General features: G+C 45.2%; 1 protein-coding gene across 2 annotated transcripts in view; it reads right to left on the minus strand.

Annotated features, from left to right (window-relative positions):
- PHLPP1 (PH domain and leucine rich repeat protein phosphatase 1) overlaps nucleotides 1–21,356 on the minus strand; it is a 190,022-nt gene that overhangs the window by 12,581 nt on the left and 156,085 nt on the right. For both annotated transcript variants that reach the window (XM_040353600.1, XM_040353599.1), the window contains 2 exons: nucleotides 12,371–12,490; nucleotides 10,587–10,781 (listed from right to left, as the gene is read on the minus strand). In XM_040353600.1, the coding sequence (XP_040209534.1) occupies nucleotides 10,587–10,781; nucleotides 12,371–12,490 (315 nt within the window). The remainder of the gene's footprint in view (nucleotides 1–10,586; nucleotides 10,782–12,370; nucleotides 12,491–21,356) is intronic.

Here is a 21,356-nt window from a genome sequence, read left to right on the forward strand (position 1 = left end):
TATATATATATTTTTTTCTAACACCCTAGAGAATAAAATGGCGGTCATCGCAATACTTTTTGTCACACCGTATTTTCGCAGCGGTCTTACAAGCGCACTTTTTTTGGAAAAAATTTACTTTTTTGAATTAAAAAATAAGACAACAATAAATTTGGCCCAATTTTTTTCTATATTGTGAAAGATAATGTTACGCCGAGTAAAATGATACCCAACATGTCACGCTTTAAAATTGCGCCCGCTCGTGGCATGGCGTCAAACTTTTACTCTTAAAAATCTTGATAGGCGACATTTAAAAAATTCTATAGGTTGCATTTTTTGAGCTACAGAGTAGCTCTAGGGCTATAATTATTGCTCTCGCTCTAACGATCGCGGCGATACCTCACTTGTGTAGTTTGAATACCGTTTTCATATGGCGGCACTACTCGCGTATGCGTTCGCTTCTGCGCGCAAGCTCGTCGGGACGGGGCGCTTTAAAATTTTTTTATTAATTGTATTATTTTTTACACTGAAATAAAAAAAAAAAAAATGATCACTTTTATTTCTATTACAAGGAATGTAAACATCCCTTGTAATAGAAAAAAGCATGACAGGTCCTCTTATATATGAGATCTGGGGTCAAAAAGACCCCAGATCTCATATTTAGGCTTCAATGCAAGAAAAAAAAAAAAAAGGAAAAATTTGTCATTTAAAAAAATAACAAAAAAATTGTCCCTTTAAGACGCTGGGCGGGACTGACGTTTTGACGTCACTTCCGCCCAGCAGAGCTATGAGGACGGGTGGGGGCCATCTTGCCCTCACTCAAGTCCTCACTCTCCAGGCGGCAGCATCGGATCTCCTCCGCCGCTACCGACGGTTCCGGTAAGCGGCGGAGGGCGCGGAAAAGCGGCGGGAGGGGGGGCCCCTCTCCCGCCACCGATAACGGCGATCTCGCGGCGAATCCGCCGCGGAGACCGCCGTTATCGTTTACACGGCAGCCCACTGTAAAGGTGGATATCCCGGTTCTGGCAGCAGCTGCTGCCGTTACCGAGATATTCAGCTTTAAAAATAGGACGTATATATACAGTGGGCTGTCGTTAAGTGGTTAAGGCAAGTTTCTGTAAAAACAGCAGGACCCTGGAAACCGAATACATCTGTGGACGCCACTCCATCTCCACACACAGAGATGTAGGCCTTCCAAGTACGATGATAGATCTTCCGTGAAGATGACTTCCGTGCCCTCAGCACCTGGCTTTCAATAGCCATGCCGTTAAAGCCAGCGACTGTAAAGCAGGATGAAGTATGGGACCCTGAGACAGAAGGTCCTCCCGCATTGGCAGCCGCCAGGGTGCATCCGCAACCAAGCGCACAAGGTCGGCGTACCAGGGACGCCGGGCCAATCTGGAGCGATTAGAATCACCGGGATCCACTCTGTGTCCACTCTGCGGAGCAGACGAGGAAGCAACCTCAGTGGGGGAAAGTCATAAATTAGCCGATACTGATCCCACGGGGACAACGCGTCTGCTCAGGGATCTCTGGACCTGGCCATTGAGTCGAGAGGGCAGGAGATCCATGTCCGGTGTGCCCCACCTCTGGCAAAGGAGTTGAAACACCTCTGGACGTAACGACCATTCCCCCTGATGCAGCATCTGGCAACTTAAGTAGTCCGCCTGCCAGTTTTCTACGCCGGAAAGTAAATGGCTGACAGAGCCGGCACACTCCTTTCCGCCCACCGCAGGATGTGAGCAACCTCCGACGCCACAGTTTAGCTTCTTGTTCCCCCCTGATGGTTGACATAAGCGTTGTCCGACTTGATCCTGATTGGACTTCCGTAGCCTCGGCAACCACGAGGAGAGGCATAGCCTGATCGCTCGAAGTTCTAGTACATCGGCAGGCGAGATTCGTCCGGAGTCCAGCAACCCTGAGCCGACTGGACCCCCCAGACTACCCCCCCCCAACCTGTGAGGCTGGCATCCGTTTTGATCACAGTCCAATGGATAGGAAGGAACGACTTCCCGGACTGAAGAGCCGGGGATCTCAGCCACTAACTCAGGGAAGCCCTGACCAGGTGACTTACTTGAACCCGACGTTACAGAAACAACGGAGATCTATTCCATTTGGACAGGATCTCCTACTGGAAGACTTGAGTGTGGAATTGGGCATACGGTACTGCCTCGAAGGAGGCCACCATGAGGCCCAGAACTCGCATGCAAAAAACGGAGAGCCGACCATTTGCAGAATGCCAACAATTTCACCGCCGACTGGAGTGTCTGCAACTTCTCCAAAGGAAGGAAGACTTTCGCCTCCAAGGAGTCCAGGATTAATCCTAGGTACTCCAGACACTGAGTCGGTACCAAGTCCGACTTCTGAATGTTGAGCACCCAACCAAATTCCCGGAGGGTCCGACTGGCTATAGACACGTCCTTCTCCAATTCTGAGCCAGAAGCAGCTCTCAGAAGATCGTCTGAGTAGCCTGTGACCGCAATGCCTCGCTGTCTCAGCAAAGCCAGAATCGGGGCGAGCACCTTGGTGAACACTCTTGTTGCTGACGCTAGGCCAAAGGGAAGAGCCACAAACTGATAATGGTCTTCGCCGATCGCAAAGCGCAGAAGCCTCTGATGCCCGGTGCAGATGGGGACATGCAAGTATGCGTCCTTGATGTCCAGGGATGCCAGAAAGTCCCCCGGATGGAGCGCAGCAACCTCCAAACGAATGGATTCCATCCTGAACTTTCACACCCTCGCAAAGGCATTGAGGGCCTTGAGGTCCAAGATCGGACGGACCCCGTTCTTCTTTGGGACCACAAACAGATTCGAATAGAATACCTGAAACCTTTCCTTCAGTGGCACAGGTAAAATTACTGCACCTAAGCAAGTCTTGTACTGCTCCTATTAAAGCAGCCCGACGAGCCGGAAGGAGGGGAAGAAACGGTTTGTTGGACAAGAAAGAAACTCGATCTTGTACCCCGAAGTTACCACCTCGCAGACCCACTGGTCGTGAGCAGGGAGGTCCACAGAGCTGCAAACCCGCGAAGCCGTCCCCCCGCCCACGAGTCTGGCGAGGGAAAAACTTCATGCGGTAGCAGGCTTGGTAGCCGGCTTGTCTGGCTTGCGCACCCAGGGATGCTTCTATCCCCCAGCTGGAGCTTTGTCAGACTGGGAGGATCTGCCGGCTGACCTAGACTGACGAAAATACCGCTTCTGCGCGGAATAGGAGGGCCCCGGCTTACGGCACGGCTCCTTCCCCTTAGAGGACTGAGGGAGAAGTGTGCCCTTACCTCCAGTGACATCCTTAATAATGTCGTCCAGCGACATATTCATATTCACCCACTGACAGCCCTCAGAGACTAAGTGAAAAACACTCAAGTCCACCCTCCTTGCTGCACCAACCGGGGGGGGTTACCCAGGGGACTCACCAAAACTCAACAAAATAGCCGCCTATGAAAATTTTGATAGAGAAAGCAGGCATACTAAAAATGGCTTCGGAGCTGCAAAAAATGGCGCCTGAGCCCCGCAATGTGGACGAGAAGGCCGTGCAGAGACTTCCCAGGAGACAGACCACCCCACACAGAAAGTGGACCCTGGCACCCCACGATCCCCCACAGGGACCCGGAGTCCCCCCACAGGTACACCCCGGTCGCAGCGGGCCCTAGGGCACGAATGGAAAGGGCGACAAAGCAGGGAAAGGGAGGAAAGGAGAACCCCTCAATCCTGGGAATGCCCAGCTGTTCCATCGTACCGAGGCAAATAGAGCTTTCTTTTGGTGGTATTTGATCTCTTCTGCGGTTTTTATTTCTTGTGCTGTAAACAAAAGAAGAGCGATAAGTTTGAAAATAAGCACAATATTTTTAACTTTTTGCTGTAATATCCCAATTTTTTTTTTTAACACATTTTTTTCAGTTTAGGCTGATATGTATTTTTCACGATACCGATACTAGTATCGGTACAACCCTACCAGAAAGCTCCATCTTGGGCTCATCTGTCCACAAGACGTTTCCCCAGAAGGATTTAGGCTTACTCAAGTACATTTTGGCAAAATGTAAGCGGCTGTAATAAGTTCTTACTGTCCTCTCTCATGTTGCGCTGTTCCCGGTGGCCCCTCCCCTCCTCTCGTATGCTTGCGACATCATCTGAGATGGAGGAGAGAAGAGGAGGGGCCGCTGGGTAATAGCGCAACATGATAGAGGACAGCAAAAACTTATTACAGCCTCTTATTACTAGACTTATTACAGATGTGAGCCGCTTCCTGCGCTACTCTGCATTTAAAAGGAAACTGAAAGGAAAGTGAGCCCTGATGTGCCCAGTACCCTGCCCAGTACCCCGCCGTGCCCAGTACCCCTGCCGTGCCCAGTACCCTGTGTCCTGCTGTGCCCAGTACCCCAATGTGCACCATACCCTGTGCCCAGTACCCTGTGACCTGCCGTACCCTGATGTACCCCATACCCTGTGCCCCGTACCCCGATGTGCCCCATACCCCGATGTGCCCCATACCCCGATGTGCCCCGTACCCTGTGCCCAGTACCCCGACATGCCCCATACCCTGTGCCCAGTACTTCGACGTGCCCTGTGCCCAGTACCCCGACGTGCCCTGTGCCCAGTACCCCGATGTGCCCCATACCCAGTACCGACGTGCCCCATACCCTGTGCCCAGTACCCCGACGTGCCCCATACCCAGTACCCCGACGTGCCCCATACCCTGTGCCCAGTACCCCGACGTGCCCCATACCCTGTGCCCAGTACCCCGACGTGCCCCATACCCTGTGCCCAGTACCCCGACGTGCCCCATACCCTGTGCCCAGTACCCCGACGTGCCCCATACCCTGTGCCCAGTACCCCGACGTGCCCCATACCCTGTGCCCAGTACCCTGATGTTCCCCATACCCTGTGCCCAGTACCCTGATGTGCCCCATACCCAGTACCCTGATGTGCCCCATACCCAGTACCCTGATGTGCCCCATACCCTGTGCCCAGTACCCCGATGTGCCCCCATACCCTGTGCCCAGTACCCTGATGTGCCCCCATACCCTGTGCCCAGTACCCTGATGTGCCCCATACCCTGTGCCCAGTACCCTGATGTGCCCCATACCCTGATGTGCCCTGCCGTGCCCAAGTACCCTGATGAGTACTTGTACTTGAGCAAATGCTGCCGATGCCCTGTCCGATACTTCTCTATTGACAAGAGAGCGGCGGGCGGAGAGTGGGCGGAGGGTGGAGAGCAGAGCAGTTCTCAGTACCTCGATGTGCCCTGATGCGACATGCATGATTGCATGGCAGACCTCCTTCCTCACTTGTTAGGATTTACGATCCAATGCTTGCTGCTTGTCTTTCTGCTGGTCGTGGTCACCCTGGAATTTTGCTCCCTAATGGTTTCGCTATCTGACTGTAAAGGGACATTCTTCCCACTGACCACCAATGCAAGACATCCTTCCCACTGACCACCAATGCAAGAGATATCCTTCCCATTGACCACCAATGCAAGAGACATCCTTCCCACTGACCACCAATGCAAGTGACATCCTTCCCACTGACCACCAATGCAAGAGACATCCTTCCCACTGACCACCAATGCAAGAGACATTCTTCCCACTGACCACCAATGCAAGAGACATCCTTCCCACTGACCACCAATGCAAGAGACATCCTTCCCACTGACCACCAACGTAAGAGACATTCTTAAATTTGAAAACTGTCACATGACATAAAAAAAAGGATCGGTATTCGGTGTTGGTGAGTACATGAAAAAAAAAAGTATCGGTACTTGTACTCGGTCCTAAAAAAGTGGTATCGGGACAACCCTACTTTCTGGTAAAGCACATCATTCTACCGTTTACCAAAAATGGAATGAGGCCTACAAAGAAAAGAACACAGTACCTACAGTGAAATATGGTGGAGGCTCAATAATGTTTAGGGGTTGTTTTTTTGCCTCTGGCACTGGGTGTCTTGAATGTGTGCAAGGCATCATGAAATCTGAAAAATTACCAAAGGATTTTGGGTCGCACTGTAGAGCCCAGTGTCAGAAAGCTGGGTTTGTGTCCGAGGTCTTGGGTCTTCCAGCAGGACAATGACCCCAAACATACATCAAAAAGCACCCAGAAATGGATGGCAACAAAGCGCTGGAGAGTTCTAAAGTGGACAGCAATGAGTACAGATCTAAATCCCATTGAACACCTGTGGAGAGATCTTAAAATTGCTTTTGGGAAAAGGCGCCCTTCTAATAAGGGAGACCTGGAGCAGTTTGCAAAGGAAGAGTGGTCCAAAATTCCGGGTGAGAGGTGTAAGAAGCTTATTGATGGTTATAGGAAGAAACTGATCAGTAATTTTTTCCAAAGGATGTGCAACCAAATATTAAGTTAAGGGTGCCAAGAATTTTGACCAGCCCATTTTTGGAGTTGTGTGACATTATGTCCAATTTACTTTTTTTTGTTGTTCCAATACACACAAAGGGAATAAACATGTGTATAGCAAAAAATGTGTTCCTGCAATACTTTTCTGTGAGAAATACTTTATTTTCTTGAAAAATTTCTGGGGCACCAACAATTTCGGCCATGACTGTACATTTAAAAAAAAAAAAAAAAAAAAAAAAAAAAAAGGACCCCGGTCAGGCTCCTGCCCAGAGAACTGATCCCCAAGCCATGCACACACACGTTGTCTCTGTAAAAAGACAGCCATATTGCTAATCGCATATAGTCAGAGTTAAAACAGTAGGCATATAAAATAAACCCCTCCCAAATAATGGGACCACTTGCAGCTGAGGCTCATGCACCAAGTAGATTATTAGACGTATCACATAAAACAGTCACAGATAGTATTTGACAAAAGCCTTGATCTGCGACAGAACTTAGTTGAACATCCACGATTGGGTGTCCAACACCCATCAGTCTACTTCATGTGCATGTTCATGTCCAAACAATATCATAAATAGAGACAAAATAACATATTGAGATAATGCAAAACAGTCAGAGAAGCCTCAGCCACCAGGCCTATAGAAAGAAAGGATCACCGCTCAAGGATACCAATTAAGAATCTCCTCACCAAATCCAAAGCCACGGCTGGCAATGCATAGGCTAATGCAAAAGGGAGGAAGGATTTCTAGACAGCTGCATTCCAAAAACTTGTTGCTTTTATTGTAAAATAAAAAAAAACAGGATACATGCCACAGCAAACGGGGTGCAAACCGACGCGTTTCACACTAAACTTTAGTGCTTAATACCCACTGATCTGCAATGCATACGATATTGATGGTTATGCCACCAAGCAGGGAGTAGAATCAAAGACCTAGGTATAACTTGCTCGGCTTTATATATTTATCCAGCGGAAGTACTGGGGGTTTTCAGGTAAAAGAAGTGTAAGGTTGAGCACACCAACTGGTGTGGATACTGGTAACCCATACTAGGTACAGCGTCCACTCCTCCCTGACCATAGCCAAATGTTTAGTTGGAATGAGTCACTCAAAGAGTACAAGGAAACAACATGATTACCTCACTTAGGTGAGAAGCAATCAAAGTCTCTCAATTCCCAAGGTCTTGACCTGGTAGTAAATTAAAGCTGCTGACATACTGAGCCTGGAAATGTAGCCAGAAGTCAGAAGTACACAACCTTCCTGTGATAGCAAGCAGTCATTAAGCACAGGTTTGTCTATACAGCTCTTGCATAGGGGACTAGTCCAAGAGCCAGTTAATTTTACATTGCAGGATCCACCCAAAATCAAGCAACCCGATTGAGCCCTAGACTGAAGGGAGAGGAAGGTGGCAGACATCTCTTTTACAGAGGAGACTAATCCTTTTAAGCCTTCCAGGGATTCTTTTGCCACAGGTTTGCTTATGAACTTTTAGAAAAGATTTTTGGCCCAGCTGGCTGCCATTTTGCCCTCACAAGAAGCACCTACTAAAGTGAGGGAATGCAAGCCGCTGGTCTTAGCCTTTTAAGTATGATTGGAAAAAAAAAATCGTTGCTACCACCAATTAGCATTATGTGCATAGTGGTTAGGCAAGAACAGAAATGGGCCTCAGCATGCTCTGGCTCACCTTTGTGAAGTCTTGGTTCGCAGGCTCTGCAGGGCAGGATGGTGCAGCATCCCACATGATCAGCTTCAAGTAAAACATCCAACAAATGATTCTTGAAAGCTTTTCCTACCCCTGCTCCGGCCCTGCCTGCAGTGCGAGAGGGGTACAGATAGCCTGCTGCATACTACTAGTAACCTTGAGTGAATAGTGGTTGGTAAGTACAGAGGTGGCCTGTGCATGCTCTGGCTTGCCTTGGAGCTGTCCTGGCTTGCAGGATCTGAAGAACAGGAGGATGCAACTTCCCTGCCCCTGCTCCGGCCCGCCCCCAGCCATCCTGATAGAGGTATGGGTGGACACAACTCTTCCTGTGATTTGCGCGTCACCCTTTCTTCCTGGAGGAGATGCTGTGTCCAGGTTACTAAGAGTTGATCTTTCGGAAGTTAAAGCACCGGGCAGAACTGTGTCACTGGAGGTGCCTCACCAGCCCACCGGAGGTGAAGCGATCGGCATCCTGGGCTCACCCAACACCATCTTGCTACACCCCTCTGACCACCCAGGCAGGGGAGAGGAGTGTGGAGATCAGATGGAATCCCGCAGACGCCACAGGCAGCACGGTTTGCTGCTGCACCAGAGCGTTGGAGGGGGACTGAAGGGAGGTATCCCCTGAACCTGTTGGTTCAGAGGAAACACAAGAACTTGAGGCACAGATATGCGTCAGCTTTTTAAAATGGTGGATGATAAGTTTCCCGTTTTAGGTGGGAGGAGCCCTTTCTCAGATGCTGCCCTGGAAGACTACTTGAGACAATGTCTCTGCAACCCAATCAAGCACGCCCAGCAGTGTTAGTGTGTTCTAGTTCGTAAAAGTGTCCATTTTGCTGGACAGTTTCATCTGCCTGTACATGCATGTGGAGGGAAAAATGTACACACACACACACACACACACACACACACACACACACAGTATATGAATTCAGTATGTGAATTAGTAAAATTTATATTAAAACTGTATTAACCTGCTTGAGGGCCAGTGTTAGCTCCCCTGGGAGAGCATTCATATCTGTACGTTGGCCGCTTTAAGAGCACTGGGGGGGGCGTGCGCAACGCCGGAGTCGATGCGCGTGCCCGACTATCGCAATGTCTACCAGGCACCTGGGATCGCTCCTGAGACAGAACAGAGGTCTGTCAATGTAAACAGACAGATCTCCGTTCTGTCAGGGGTGAGGAGACTGTTCAGTTGTTCCTACTGCTTAGGAACAATCAGTCTCCTCCCCCAGGCAGCCCCCCCATGTTAGAAACACTCCCAAGGTAACACATTGCCCTTGATCCAGTGTTAACTCCTTATATATTTATACAGTAATCAGTGGCTATGTTTAGCACTGTATAAATGTTAATGCTTCCAAAAAAGTGTCAAGTGTCCGATCTGTCCGCAGCAATCCCAATAACGCAGAACGCTGCAATTACTAGTCAATAATATAGCCCCTATTTTGTAGACGTTATAACTTTTGCGCAAACCAATACACACTTAAGATTTTTTTTTTACCAAAAATATGTAGAAGAATACATCCAAGAAATTTTTTTTTTCCAAAATGTTGTTTTAGGTATTATAGCAAAAAAATAATTGTTTCCCCCAAATTTTTTTATTTTTTTGCCAAATTTGTTGCTTTTTTTGTTTATAGCGCAAAAAAATTAAAACCGCAGAGGTGATCAAATACCACCAAAAGAAAGCTCTATTTGTGGGGGAAAAAGGACAATTGTGTTTGAGTACAGCGTCACACAACCACGCAATTGTCGGTTAACGCGACGCTGTGCCGTATCGCAAAAAAATGGCCTGATCTAATGGCAAATCTTCCAGGGCTTAAAGCGGTGGTTCACCCTCCATAGCAACATTTTAGCATAAAATTAGGCATAGTAGCGCGAGCTACAGTATGCCTGTCTTGATTTTTTTCGCCCGGTACTCACAGTGCAATCCTCTGTAGAAGATTCTGACTCCCCGCGGGGAATGGGCGTTCCTATCCAGAGGGAGGATGATTGACGGCCGGCTCTGGCACGTCACGCTCCCCGAAGACAGCCGGAACAGGTCTCGGCTCTTCACGGCGCTATACGGCGCCTGCGCACAGACTATGCGCAGGCGCCGTGAAGAGCCAAGCCGATTTCGGCTATTTCCGGAGAAGCGTGACGTGCCAGAGCCGGCCGTCAATCATCCTCCGTCTGGATAGGAACGCCCATTCCCCGCTGGGAGTCGGAATCTTCTATAGAGGATTGCACTGTGAGTACCGGGCGAAAAAAATCAAGACAGGCATACTGTAGCTCACGCTACTATGCCTAATTTTATGCTAGAAGAAATGTATTTTAATTTTTTTTTGTTTATAGGGTGAACCCCCGCTTTAAGTGGTTAAGCTGCATAGTTATCTGAATATAAATGTTTAAAGTCTTCCTTCCCCCTCTTACCCTGTGAGGTGAGATACACTCACCAAGTCCCCCAACCTTACAAATTTTCTTTGGTTTTAAGGCTAGGTTCACACGCTTTAATTTTTCAAGTGAAAAGTGAAATCATTTGATCCACTTTCCTTTTGAACTATGGTGAGACGTGGAAATGTATCGGGATTACCTTTGCATAACCAGGAAGGTGTTCCCCATGTACTCCTCTTCACTCTTAGTCTTCTGAAGCTCATCTGCCAATATGTCACACATAGTACATTGTAGCAAGCTAGGCACTTCCACATTACGCTCTCCATCAAACACACCATACACTGCTTCTCGGTTATCGCAGAAGTTGTTAACCAAAAGGGAGGCAACACATAACCTGAAGAAAAGAAGAAATTTAATTATTTCAGAGCAGACATTTATATAAATATCATCTACACAATACAAAATGGGGGGAATTTATCAAAAAACTTTAGCATTGGCCAAAATATCAGTTTACTCTGGATACTGTTTATTCTGGATACTGAAATGAACACTCAAAAGCTAAACTAGCGTTAAGGCTTGTTGGGCGTTTTTTTTTTTTTCTGCCAAAACTGAATGTGCAAGTGATGTTTTTTTCTGCCTGTTAGTGCATGGACACATAGGCTAACATAGAGGGGCATTTGGAGACCGAAAAAGAAAATGTCAAGTGCCCTTAAAAGTGGCATTTTTGTCACCCTGTGTGCATGAGGTCTAAACCAGTATACCATCATTCTGTACTGCCAATTGTGTATAGCAACGCTCTTTTCCTTGCATGTGTAATGTACGCTCTTCAGTTGCAACACCGTTAAAAAACAAAAGAAAATCTTTAAATTGTTTTTTATTTTTTAAATCACTAGAAAAAGGACTAGCAGGTTAAGATTGGCTTTACCAATACACAGTGGTTTTACTTTGGGGGGGTGCAGAGGGGGCTTTAGGCTTTAAAAATAAAGATGGGATCAGATTGGATTTCACGCACACATATGCACCAAAACTATGGTTGCTCCAGTTTTGATAAATCGCCTTTAATGAATACCCATAAAAATAAAAGAAAACCCCAATATCAATCTTAAAACAAAATATGTATACATTTTTCATGAGTACTATGCACAACATTATTCAAATTTATGTTACCAAATTTTCAATTCTATAACAAGTGCAAGAGGAGGTTGTTTGGATGGGTCCTGTGGGAACAGTTTTGTGAAGCCCTCTAGAGCAGGTGGCAGACAAGCAGTTAACATTCCTTCTAGCTTACATCATTCTGTACTGACACTTGAAAGCAGAACTTTTCAGCCATCAATGAATGCAGATGAAATGTGGGGCTGTACTTGCAGTATGCTATGAAGTCAGACCGCATCGCTTACACTGGGTCTCACAGCAACTACAGCCAACAAAGGAAAAATAAGAAAGGGCATGGTAATATCTGATGTTGTGACCCCCTCTGCTGTTTCCAGACTTGGGTTTCATGTGACTAAACACAATTTCGAAAGATTTAAAGTGCATCATACATTTCCACATTTGAATGCAAAGTGCAATACAAGTCTCAAATAAGACATTTCTTAAACTGTTAAAAGTCTAAAAATGTCACATGTAAATATAGCAACAGGTGTTATCTGCCCCATGTGGGATTATTTTAAAGAATGAGGAGCATGATGCCTATGTACTAAGACTTACAGGGGTAGGGACTGTGACCGGTTCTAGTGACGGAAATGACAGCCATGGCTACATTTTAATTCAGTGACCACACAAAATCTTAAAGCCTTGTGAACGTTAGAGGAACATAACTAATTGAACTGCTGGGCCCCCTCTTCTGCACCACTGAATAATACACATCAAACTCTACCTTTATTATCTGAATAGAAAAGTTGTGCTGTTTAAAAATGTTCAGTCTGGACAATGTAGCCCAAGCTGCTGGAGACTCATTGTGTGTTTGCATGACAATAAACATACTTTTGCTTGACTCCTGAGGCCTCCGCATATCCATGGCTCCAAACAGCAGGGGCTCCAGATGCTTCACTGGCAGAGAATCCACATGAAGGCTGATCCACTTTGAAACATCGAATGTTACTGCTGTGACAAGATAAAGACAGGACAACTGATAAAGCAACATTTCTTACAGGTTATAGGTAATTAGGGCAGAAACAACTAATAGATTATGAAATTAATCAATTACAATTTTCATAATCGATCGGCCAGTAACATAATGGGGTTAAATAAACAAAAATTAGCCCTTTATAGTACAGAAAAGCAAATCGCTACTGTAAATATTACTTTCACTGTCCCACAGTAAAAAAAAATGAACCCCTTACAGTAGCAATTATTTGCTCTTTTTGTACTTATTGTTTTCTTAACCCCATTATGTTACTAAACATCTCGGGTAAAGAGAAGAGGTGGATGAGACCAAGGTCTCAATGTCATTGAGGGAGAATCAGCAACCGGGTCAGATGGAATGATAAACTTTATTGATGAATACATACACAGTTTAATATATACAGGTCCAACTGGGGTGGTACAAAGGCCTCCCGAGTGGGACTTGTTCCTCCAATGTAGAGTCATCTATAAAAGCTACATGCAAAATGACAACGTTGTATGGTTAAAAGTTTGCTAAAAGACAGACCAACCGCTACTGACTGAGGAGATAAACACAAACCTCCAATATGGAAACTGATCGCTGCCAAAAAATATATATGGCTGACCCCACTAATTTGGATGAAAAAAAGGGGGAAGCAGATGCAAATTCAAACACACATATTGAATGTGTACAGCCGATCAGTTTAAGGAAAGTGTCCAGGAAGTGCTCAATGGATTGCTGGATGTCTCTAAATGCTCTGGAACAAATTGCAAGATCTCAAATTGATAAAAATCAAACAAAAAATAGTCCTTAAGCGCACCCTATGCAAAATAGGCTCAAACAGGTCCATTCATAAAGGCATGTGGCTGCCATGAATATACAGGGAATAGATATCGCCGTCACTGCCAAACTTGAAGCAATTATCAAACCTCAATATGAAGTAAGATGAAGTGATTTTGCTGCTTGGAAGGTAATACATTTCCCTTAGACTCGTTAGACTGCAGGTTCAGCTTGAAACAGCATAGACACAATAAATAGTCTCAGTGTTAATGCAGGCTAGAGAGGAGGGGGGATACAATCAACTGGTGATTAGTTCAAAAGGAATATATATCCTATGTAGTGTCACAAGATTGTTCCCACATGCAGATCATGAAATCCTGTGATGTATAGAGGGTTCTTACCCTTACTGAAGTCTGACACAGTTCACTCCATAAAGTGTCTGCAAGCCATTCGGTGGAGCTGTCTACTTGTGTGATGTTCAGGCAGTCCTGGCAGACACAGTCGGCGTTTGTAAACACGTGTAGAGATGTAAGGTGTCTTTCCTGGTACAAAATTAGAACGAGTGTTCCTCCAGTGACCATTAGATGGCACTCGAGATCCAGGAAAGCAAAACCACAGATTAAGGTAAGCTGTAGCACTTCCGTGTTTCACAGGAGCATAACACTGACACTATGGGGCTTTCAGTAAACATAGCAGTGGTCGTCGGGTAGCAAAAGCATCGTACATCGACTAGTTTCGTGACCTAGACCGGTCACTTCGTCTGGATGTTGTGCCTGGGTTATTGTGATCATTAAATAGGGTCGATTAGCCAATCAAAAACCAGGACCCAAAGACACATTAATTGTATATTGCCATCTAGTGGCCACAACTAAAATTGCAGTTTGTAAATAGACAGATGAATCTGTTTGATTAAATGAGTGGACGGCAATTTAGCATAAAGACAGTTGCTATTACATTTTGAATATTTATTTGCAGCGCCATTCACTTATATACATAATACTTTAATGTCTACAGAAATCAAGTCAAAGGGGGGGGGGGGGGATTCATTTAGGGCTGGCATTGTTAGCAAGTATACTGATGACATTAGTGTTAAAAGCCTAAAAGCAGATCTGTAAAACAGTTGCTGAGGTTAGTCACCTATTATCACATAGGGACAATAGATGGAATGCATAAAGCACAACAGACAGTATTAAGGTTATTATATGTTGTATACTGTCATGCAGTGTATAAAAGGATGTGTGGCACATGTTTTCACCCCCCCGTGTCAATAGAACAGGCAAGGGAACAATGTGTGCTACGTCTGAGACAAGGGCCTATAAAGTCAATTTATGGCTCTAAGAAGATTTTGAAGCTCAATTCAGTATTGGGGCCCTTCGGCTCAAGGGTCTGAAGGCAAAAGATCCATACGTTTTTCCTTTTTGGAGGAGGACCGTGTCATAGTCTCCTCTCCGTTCTGGGAGGTCGCGGGCATAGAATCCCTTGAGAGTCAATCCAGATGTTTTACTCTGATGAAATTGGAGGAAATGTTGCGCTATAGGTGTATCCTCCTTTGATTTAATGCTTTTAAGATGTTCCCCGAATCTTACTCTTAACTGGCGTTTAGTTTTGCTTATATAGAGTTTGTGGCAGGGACATTACAGAATGTAGAGGACCCGGGCGGTGGTACAGTTTATAAAAGGATCTAATTTCAAATGTTTGTCTAGACTCTGAGTCTCTAAATGTTTTTTTTTTTTTGTTTACAAACTTTTATTAAAGAAATAGGTGGTGGTACAAATCCATACAAGCAATGCAGATACAAAATGAGGGTCAACTCATATGAGAAATTAGAAGGAGTCGACAATCCAGTATATCGCATAAAGGTTTCAAATATTATCCATATTAGCAGACATGTTAAAGGACGGCAAAACAGTGTCAAAGGCTGAAATCAGACCATATCAAATAAAATATGACAAACGAGGGGAGTCTAGACTGCGTTAAAGAACAGGGGGGAATGCTCAATCCAGGGAGACCATTTATTATTAAAAATGTGTATAGTGTTTTGTAAGGTATGGAATGTTTTAGAGCGGTCCACATATTTGCATGTGCTGCAGTGACCACATGCAAACATGCCAGTTACCCGGGGCATGTTCGTGAGCCAGCTTCTATCGGGAACAGGCCTGAACTCAGATTGAACTAGGTCATTCCGAAGGTTTCTCGCTCTTTTGGCAGTAATGGAGGGTTTGTCCCCCACTATGCCTTTGAGAGTCTCGCATCGGGTCAAAATATGCCAGTGCTGGGACAGGACCGATCTAACTTTTTGCCACCGAGTCCCATATGGGGTAATGAACCTCACTGGTCCCGTTGGGGCATTCTTCTCTAAATCTTGGGGCCCAAGTAGGTCCGCCCTGACCCTTTCACCGGCTAATCTCTTAACTCGACGTAAAGTATGATGGGAGTACCCACGTTCACGGAATCTCCGATAGAGGGATTCAGATTCGCGATGGTAATCCTGAATTCGAAGTCTGGGTAGTTAATTTACCATTTTCTATTCTGATAGACAGATCAAGAAAGGGAATCTCATGTAAATCTGCCACATAGGCGAGTCTGATGTTGCGGGTATTGTTCCCGAGTTCATCCATAAATTCAATAAGCGACGCCTCAGTGCCCGTTTATACCATCAGAATATCGTCGATGTACCTTAGCCATCCCACCATCCCAGATGGAAGCACGCGTATGCTGGAGCCCAGGGGGCTCCCATTGATGTACCGCAGAGTTGCTGAAAAAATTGATTTGAGAAGAGAAAAATTATTCTTTAAAGCCAATTCCAGCTGCTCGAGGACAAATTCATTTTGTGCTCCCATAGTTGGGAACCGTTGGTCCAAAAAGTGATGTACAGCCAGTATGGCCCATTCATGTGGTATAGACATATATAAAGATTCTACGTCGATACCCACCAGGAGAGACCCTTCGGGGAGCACCAGGTCAGAGATTTTATTCAGGACGTCTCCGGTATCACGGACATAAGATGGCAGCAATACAACCAGTTCTTTAATCAGACAGTCTATATACTTGCCAACTTTCTAAAGGGCCTCTGATGGCTGACACAATTGGTCTCCCAGGGAGACTATCCTGTTTGTGAATTTTGGGAATGATGTAGAATGTGGGGAAATTGAAGTGCTCAACTTGGAGATATTCCAATTCCTTTTTAGTTAGAAGAGTCACTTCAAATGCTAAGAAAAGTTTGTCATTGATGATTTCAACTAGATCAACAAAGGGATTGTGGTCAAGTTTTCTATATGTGGCTTGGTCGGAAAGGAGGCGTCCTCCCTTTCGTACATATCCACCGATAGAAGCACCACGTTACCACCTTTATCACTGGGTTTTATTATAGTTTGGTCGGCTGCTCGAAGTTCCTTGAGTGCTCTCCGCTCATCAGGGGATGGATTGCCTGTAGTCTTGGTATGCCAGTTAATCTTTTCCAGATCTTCCTGGACCAGATCTAGAAAGGTTCCAAGTCTTTTATTTTTCTTAAACTGAGGCATATTGGCAGTGGAAATCTAGGAGACCTAGATTACATGCCGTTTACCCCTGACGGGGATTTGGATCTGGTGAGTGGGGACCCTTGTGGGGGTGCACCGGGACCACTGCGAATCCTTTCCTGTGATATAGGAACACTTCTCCTCACTGCAAGATTCCGTATTTTTAAAGTCCTGATTGGAACAATTGAACTTTCTCACTAGAGATTATTGTTTATCTCCATGCGATTTCTTTTATGCGACTTATTGCCTGGTGTATCATCTAGCCCAATATTGAAGTTGCAATTGGATTATTATTTCTGCACCTAATTATTTTATTGGTTTTACTTTGTACATTTTCTTTTCACTTGATTATAGCATATTCCAATGTTGGAATAATATTGTCAATGCGGGTGGTAGTGTGATGACAGGTTTGCATACACCTGCCAAGGTTTATATAGATTCACACACAAGTCACAGCATTTACTCGTTGATATATTCCAACACACCTGACACATTTATTACTTTCACACGAGTATTTTAAGTGGAGGTTCACATATTGAACTATTATTTTTAGTTCACTTATTAGTAGCTCACATTTATAGAAACCTTAAGTTTGGGTCCTTGCCCACCCTATTATACACAGGGGGTGAGGTAGAGGCAGCGCCACTACCCCCAAATTACATTCACTACCCTAGGGAAAAAAAAGACGGTCATTGCAAAGTTTTATCTTGCACGGTATTTGCGCAATAATTTTTCAAGCGCCTTTTTTCAGGGGGGATTGTTTCACGAATTTAAAAAAATTTAAAAACAGTAAAGTTAGCCCACTTTTTTTTGGAAAATATGAAAGATTATGTTACACCGAGTAAATAGATACCCAACATGTCACGCTTTAAAATTGTGCACACTAATGGAATGGCGCCAAACTTCGGTACCTAAAAATCTCCATAGGCAACGCTTTGAATTTTTTTACAGGTTACCAGTTTAGATTTACAGAGGAGATCTAGTGCTAGAATTGTTGCTGGCACTCTAACGCACGCAGCGATACCTCACATATGTGGTTTAAACTGCGTTTACATATGTCGGCGGGACTAACGTGTGTGTTCGCTTCTGCGCGCAAGCTACCGGGGCGGGTTTTTTTTTATTATTATTATTTTATATTTTTTTAACTTATTTTTTTTTTTACACTTAATACATTTTTGTTTTCACTTTTATTCCTATTACAAGGAATGTAAACATCCCTTGTAATAGGAAATGTGTGTGACAGGTCCTCTTTATGGAGTGATGCGGGGTCAATAAGACCTCACATCTCTCCTCCAGGCTGGAAAGCATGAGATCGGTGAAAAAAAAATCACAATCTCATGATTAGTGTTGCTTACTAGCTGCAATCGCGGCTTTGTTTACTTACAGGTACCTGGGCGTGACATCATCACATCGCGCCCGGGCCTGCGACGGTCATAAAGATGACTGGTGACCATTTGGTCACCAGTCATCTCTATGCTTCCTGCCTTCGCCGGACGATTCTTTCTCCGGGCCCCCGATGGCACGGGAGAGCCCGGAGAAGCACCGGATGGCGGCGGGAGGGGGGGGGGGTTTGTCCCCTCCCGCCGCCCATAAGAACGATCAAGCGGCGGAACCGCCGCTATGATCGTTCTTTTGTTGCACAGAATCGCCGGCACTAACGAATAATATCTGAATGATGACTCTAGCTGCAGGCATCATTCAGATATCCCCCCACAAAGCCCAGAATGTTGTATGACTATAGGCGGGTATTGAAGTGTTTAGTTAAAGAGGTTGTAAACCCTCAAGGTTTAAGGTGAAATGCGTCAATGAATCAACGCGAAAAACCTCCTGTCATGCAGCAGCCCCCCTGAGCCCCCTTGAACTTACCCAAGCCCTGTAATTCCGTCGGGAATGAGCTAACCAGCTCTGGCTAATGTATCGTGTCCTGATTGGATAGATTGATAGCAGCGCAGCCATTGGCTCCTCAATCAAACTCAGTGAAGCCGGGGGGGGGGGGGGGGGGGTGGGAATATGTAGGGCCAAGGTATGCTGCATGTCTAAAGACGCAGCAGCAGAACTTGGGTGCGTGCCCGAATGGGTGTCTCGAAGGAGTACGCTTCTCTGATGAGACTCTCAAGAGGAGGAGCCACCAGTACCCCAGCCCAGTCCCCACCCCCCTGCAGGGAACCCAGAAGAGGAGGATCAGGGCCACTATGCAAAACAAACTGCACAGGAGGAGGAAAGTATATGTTTGTTATTTAAAAAAAAAAAAAAAAAAAGGTTTAGTAACCCATTAAGGGGGTAAATCCTTCCAGGCTAAAGTGGTTAAGGGTGTGCACACATTTTTCAACTATTATATATATATATATATATATATATATAGATATAGATATAGATATTTTTTTTTTACTTCCCTCCACCTAAAAGTTTTCCGTTTGTTGGTCAACCAAGTTGTACAGTCTATAGGTCACGTTAAAAGGTGAAAAAAGTTCTGAAATGATTTATCTTTGTCTGTTTTTATTACATCATAGATACCCAAAATTTTAAAAGGGGTGTGTAGACTTTATATCTACTGTAATTTACAAAACGCCAATTCAGTTTTTGCTGTGTCAGTCAGGAACTGCATAAAGAAGAACTCATAACAAGAGTCCTGTGTAAAATTCCACCAAGGTGACCTTTAATGACTGCTGCTGAGGAATCTTTCAACAAGGGATTGCCTCACTGACTAGTTTAACAGGTAAATAAAAGGTTACATGCAGTTGGGATACTTAACCCCTTCACTTGTAATAGAAAAGAAAACCAAAAACGCAATAATTCAAAGAGCCTGTCTGTAAATGAGAACGGTTTACAAAGGCTTTTTTTTTTTTTTTAAAGCGGGGGTTCACCCTATCGACGGAAAAAAAAAAAAAAAAAATTTATTTTACCTTAAAATCAGGCATTGTAGCGCGAGCTACAGTATGCCTGTCCCGAATTTTTTACCCCCGTACTCACCTTGTAGTCGTCCATCGAAGATACCGGGGAATGGGCGTGCCTATGGAGACGGAGGATGATTGACGGCCGGCTCTGGCGCGTCACGCTTCTCCGGAAATAGCCGAAATAGGCTTGGTCTTCACGACGCGTGCGCATAGCCTGTGCGCAGGCGCCGTGAAGAGCCGAGACCTGCTCCGGCTGTCTTCGGGGAGAGTGACGTGCCAGGGCCGGCCGTCAATCATCCTCCCTCTCCATAGGCACGCCCATTCCCCGCGGGAGCCGAAATCTACGATGTCCGAGTACAAGGTGAGTACGGGGTTAAAAAAATCGGGACAGGCATACTGTAGCTCGCGCTACAATGCCTGTCTCGATGGTAAAATGTGTCGGGGGGGGGGGTGAACTACCGCTTTAAAGCCTGACTACAGGATTTAACAAAATATTTCACTTGGATCAAGATGGTCCAAACAAACCATTTCCTTCTCGAATACATGCACCTTCTGAAAAGCTCTATATAAACGGCTACATATAGTATAAAGCGCTGTGTTCCAGCAGCGGCACAAAGACTTCAAATGTCCTATTCCTGCAACAAAACAGAGTGCTGATCTTCCATTTCACAGGAACCTTTGCATTTTATGAATTAATACAAGGCCTCCCCTGATTGGCTGAGACAGACATCATGCGCTCACTTTTCGGACTCAGCCAAGGAAGCCTTGTAATTTATTCATAAAATACAACGTTTTCTGTGATCAGCACCCAACCAGACTTAATTTTGTCTAGGAACAGGACAGGAATTCCCAGTGCTGCCGCTAAACACAGCGCTGTATATTGTATGTAGCTGATCCTATATATACACAGTGCTCAGAGCGGGTGCATGCATTAGTGAAAGAAATAGTTCCTTTGAACTAGCTTGGCTCAAATTAACCATTGGACATTAAATGAAACCTGGAGTTAGGCTTTAAGACATAAATGCAAAAAATAAGTGTGCAACCTATGTAAATGAATATATTGCTATATAAAAGTGCTCTTCAAAGAAAAGTCCACTTTTGAAAGTGTCAAAAAGAGAAAAAAATTATAATCCATAAGGGCTCTTATTGTGAATTCAACAACATCCATGCTTTAAATGCGGCCCTCTCCAACAAGAAAGGAATTATGTGCCTCTTACCAGAAGGAATGGATCCCAGATGATGGGGATCACATACGCTTTATTATAATTAAGAAATCAGCTGCGATGTTCCACTTCAAAACTCCAGGAGGAATGATCCCCCTTAGTGAGATATGGATATAACCTGTATAAGAGATATATGTTCCTGGTTCCACCGATCATCCTGTTACATGTGCTCTTCGGCAAAGATTTCCAGAAGGGAGAGACTTCATTGTGCAGTACGTAAAAACTGACATTTAAAATATCATATTGCACTGGTGCATGCTGATGTTAGACTAAAGCTCCACCCGATGCCTTTCCCCGTAAGAGGCATCGACTGAGAAGGGAGGCTGTGATCTCCTCCGTTCCCAGCCTCCGTCCCTGCAGGACGAGGTCCGCGGCTGTGTTTTTCTGCCTTTTTACATTTGATTTCTTGCAAGTGCAATATGAGAACGTAAAAAGGCAGATAAGACAAAC

The sequence above is a fragment of the Rana temporaria genome, chromosome 5, assembly GCF_905171775.1.
Source record: "Rana temporaria chromosome 5, aRanTem1.1, whole genome shotgun sequence".
Classification (NCBI taxonomy): domain Eukaryota; kingdom Metazoa; phylum Chordata; class Amphibia; order Anura; family Ranidae; genus Rana; species Rana temporaria.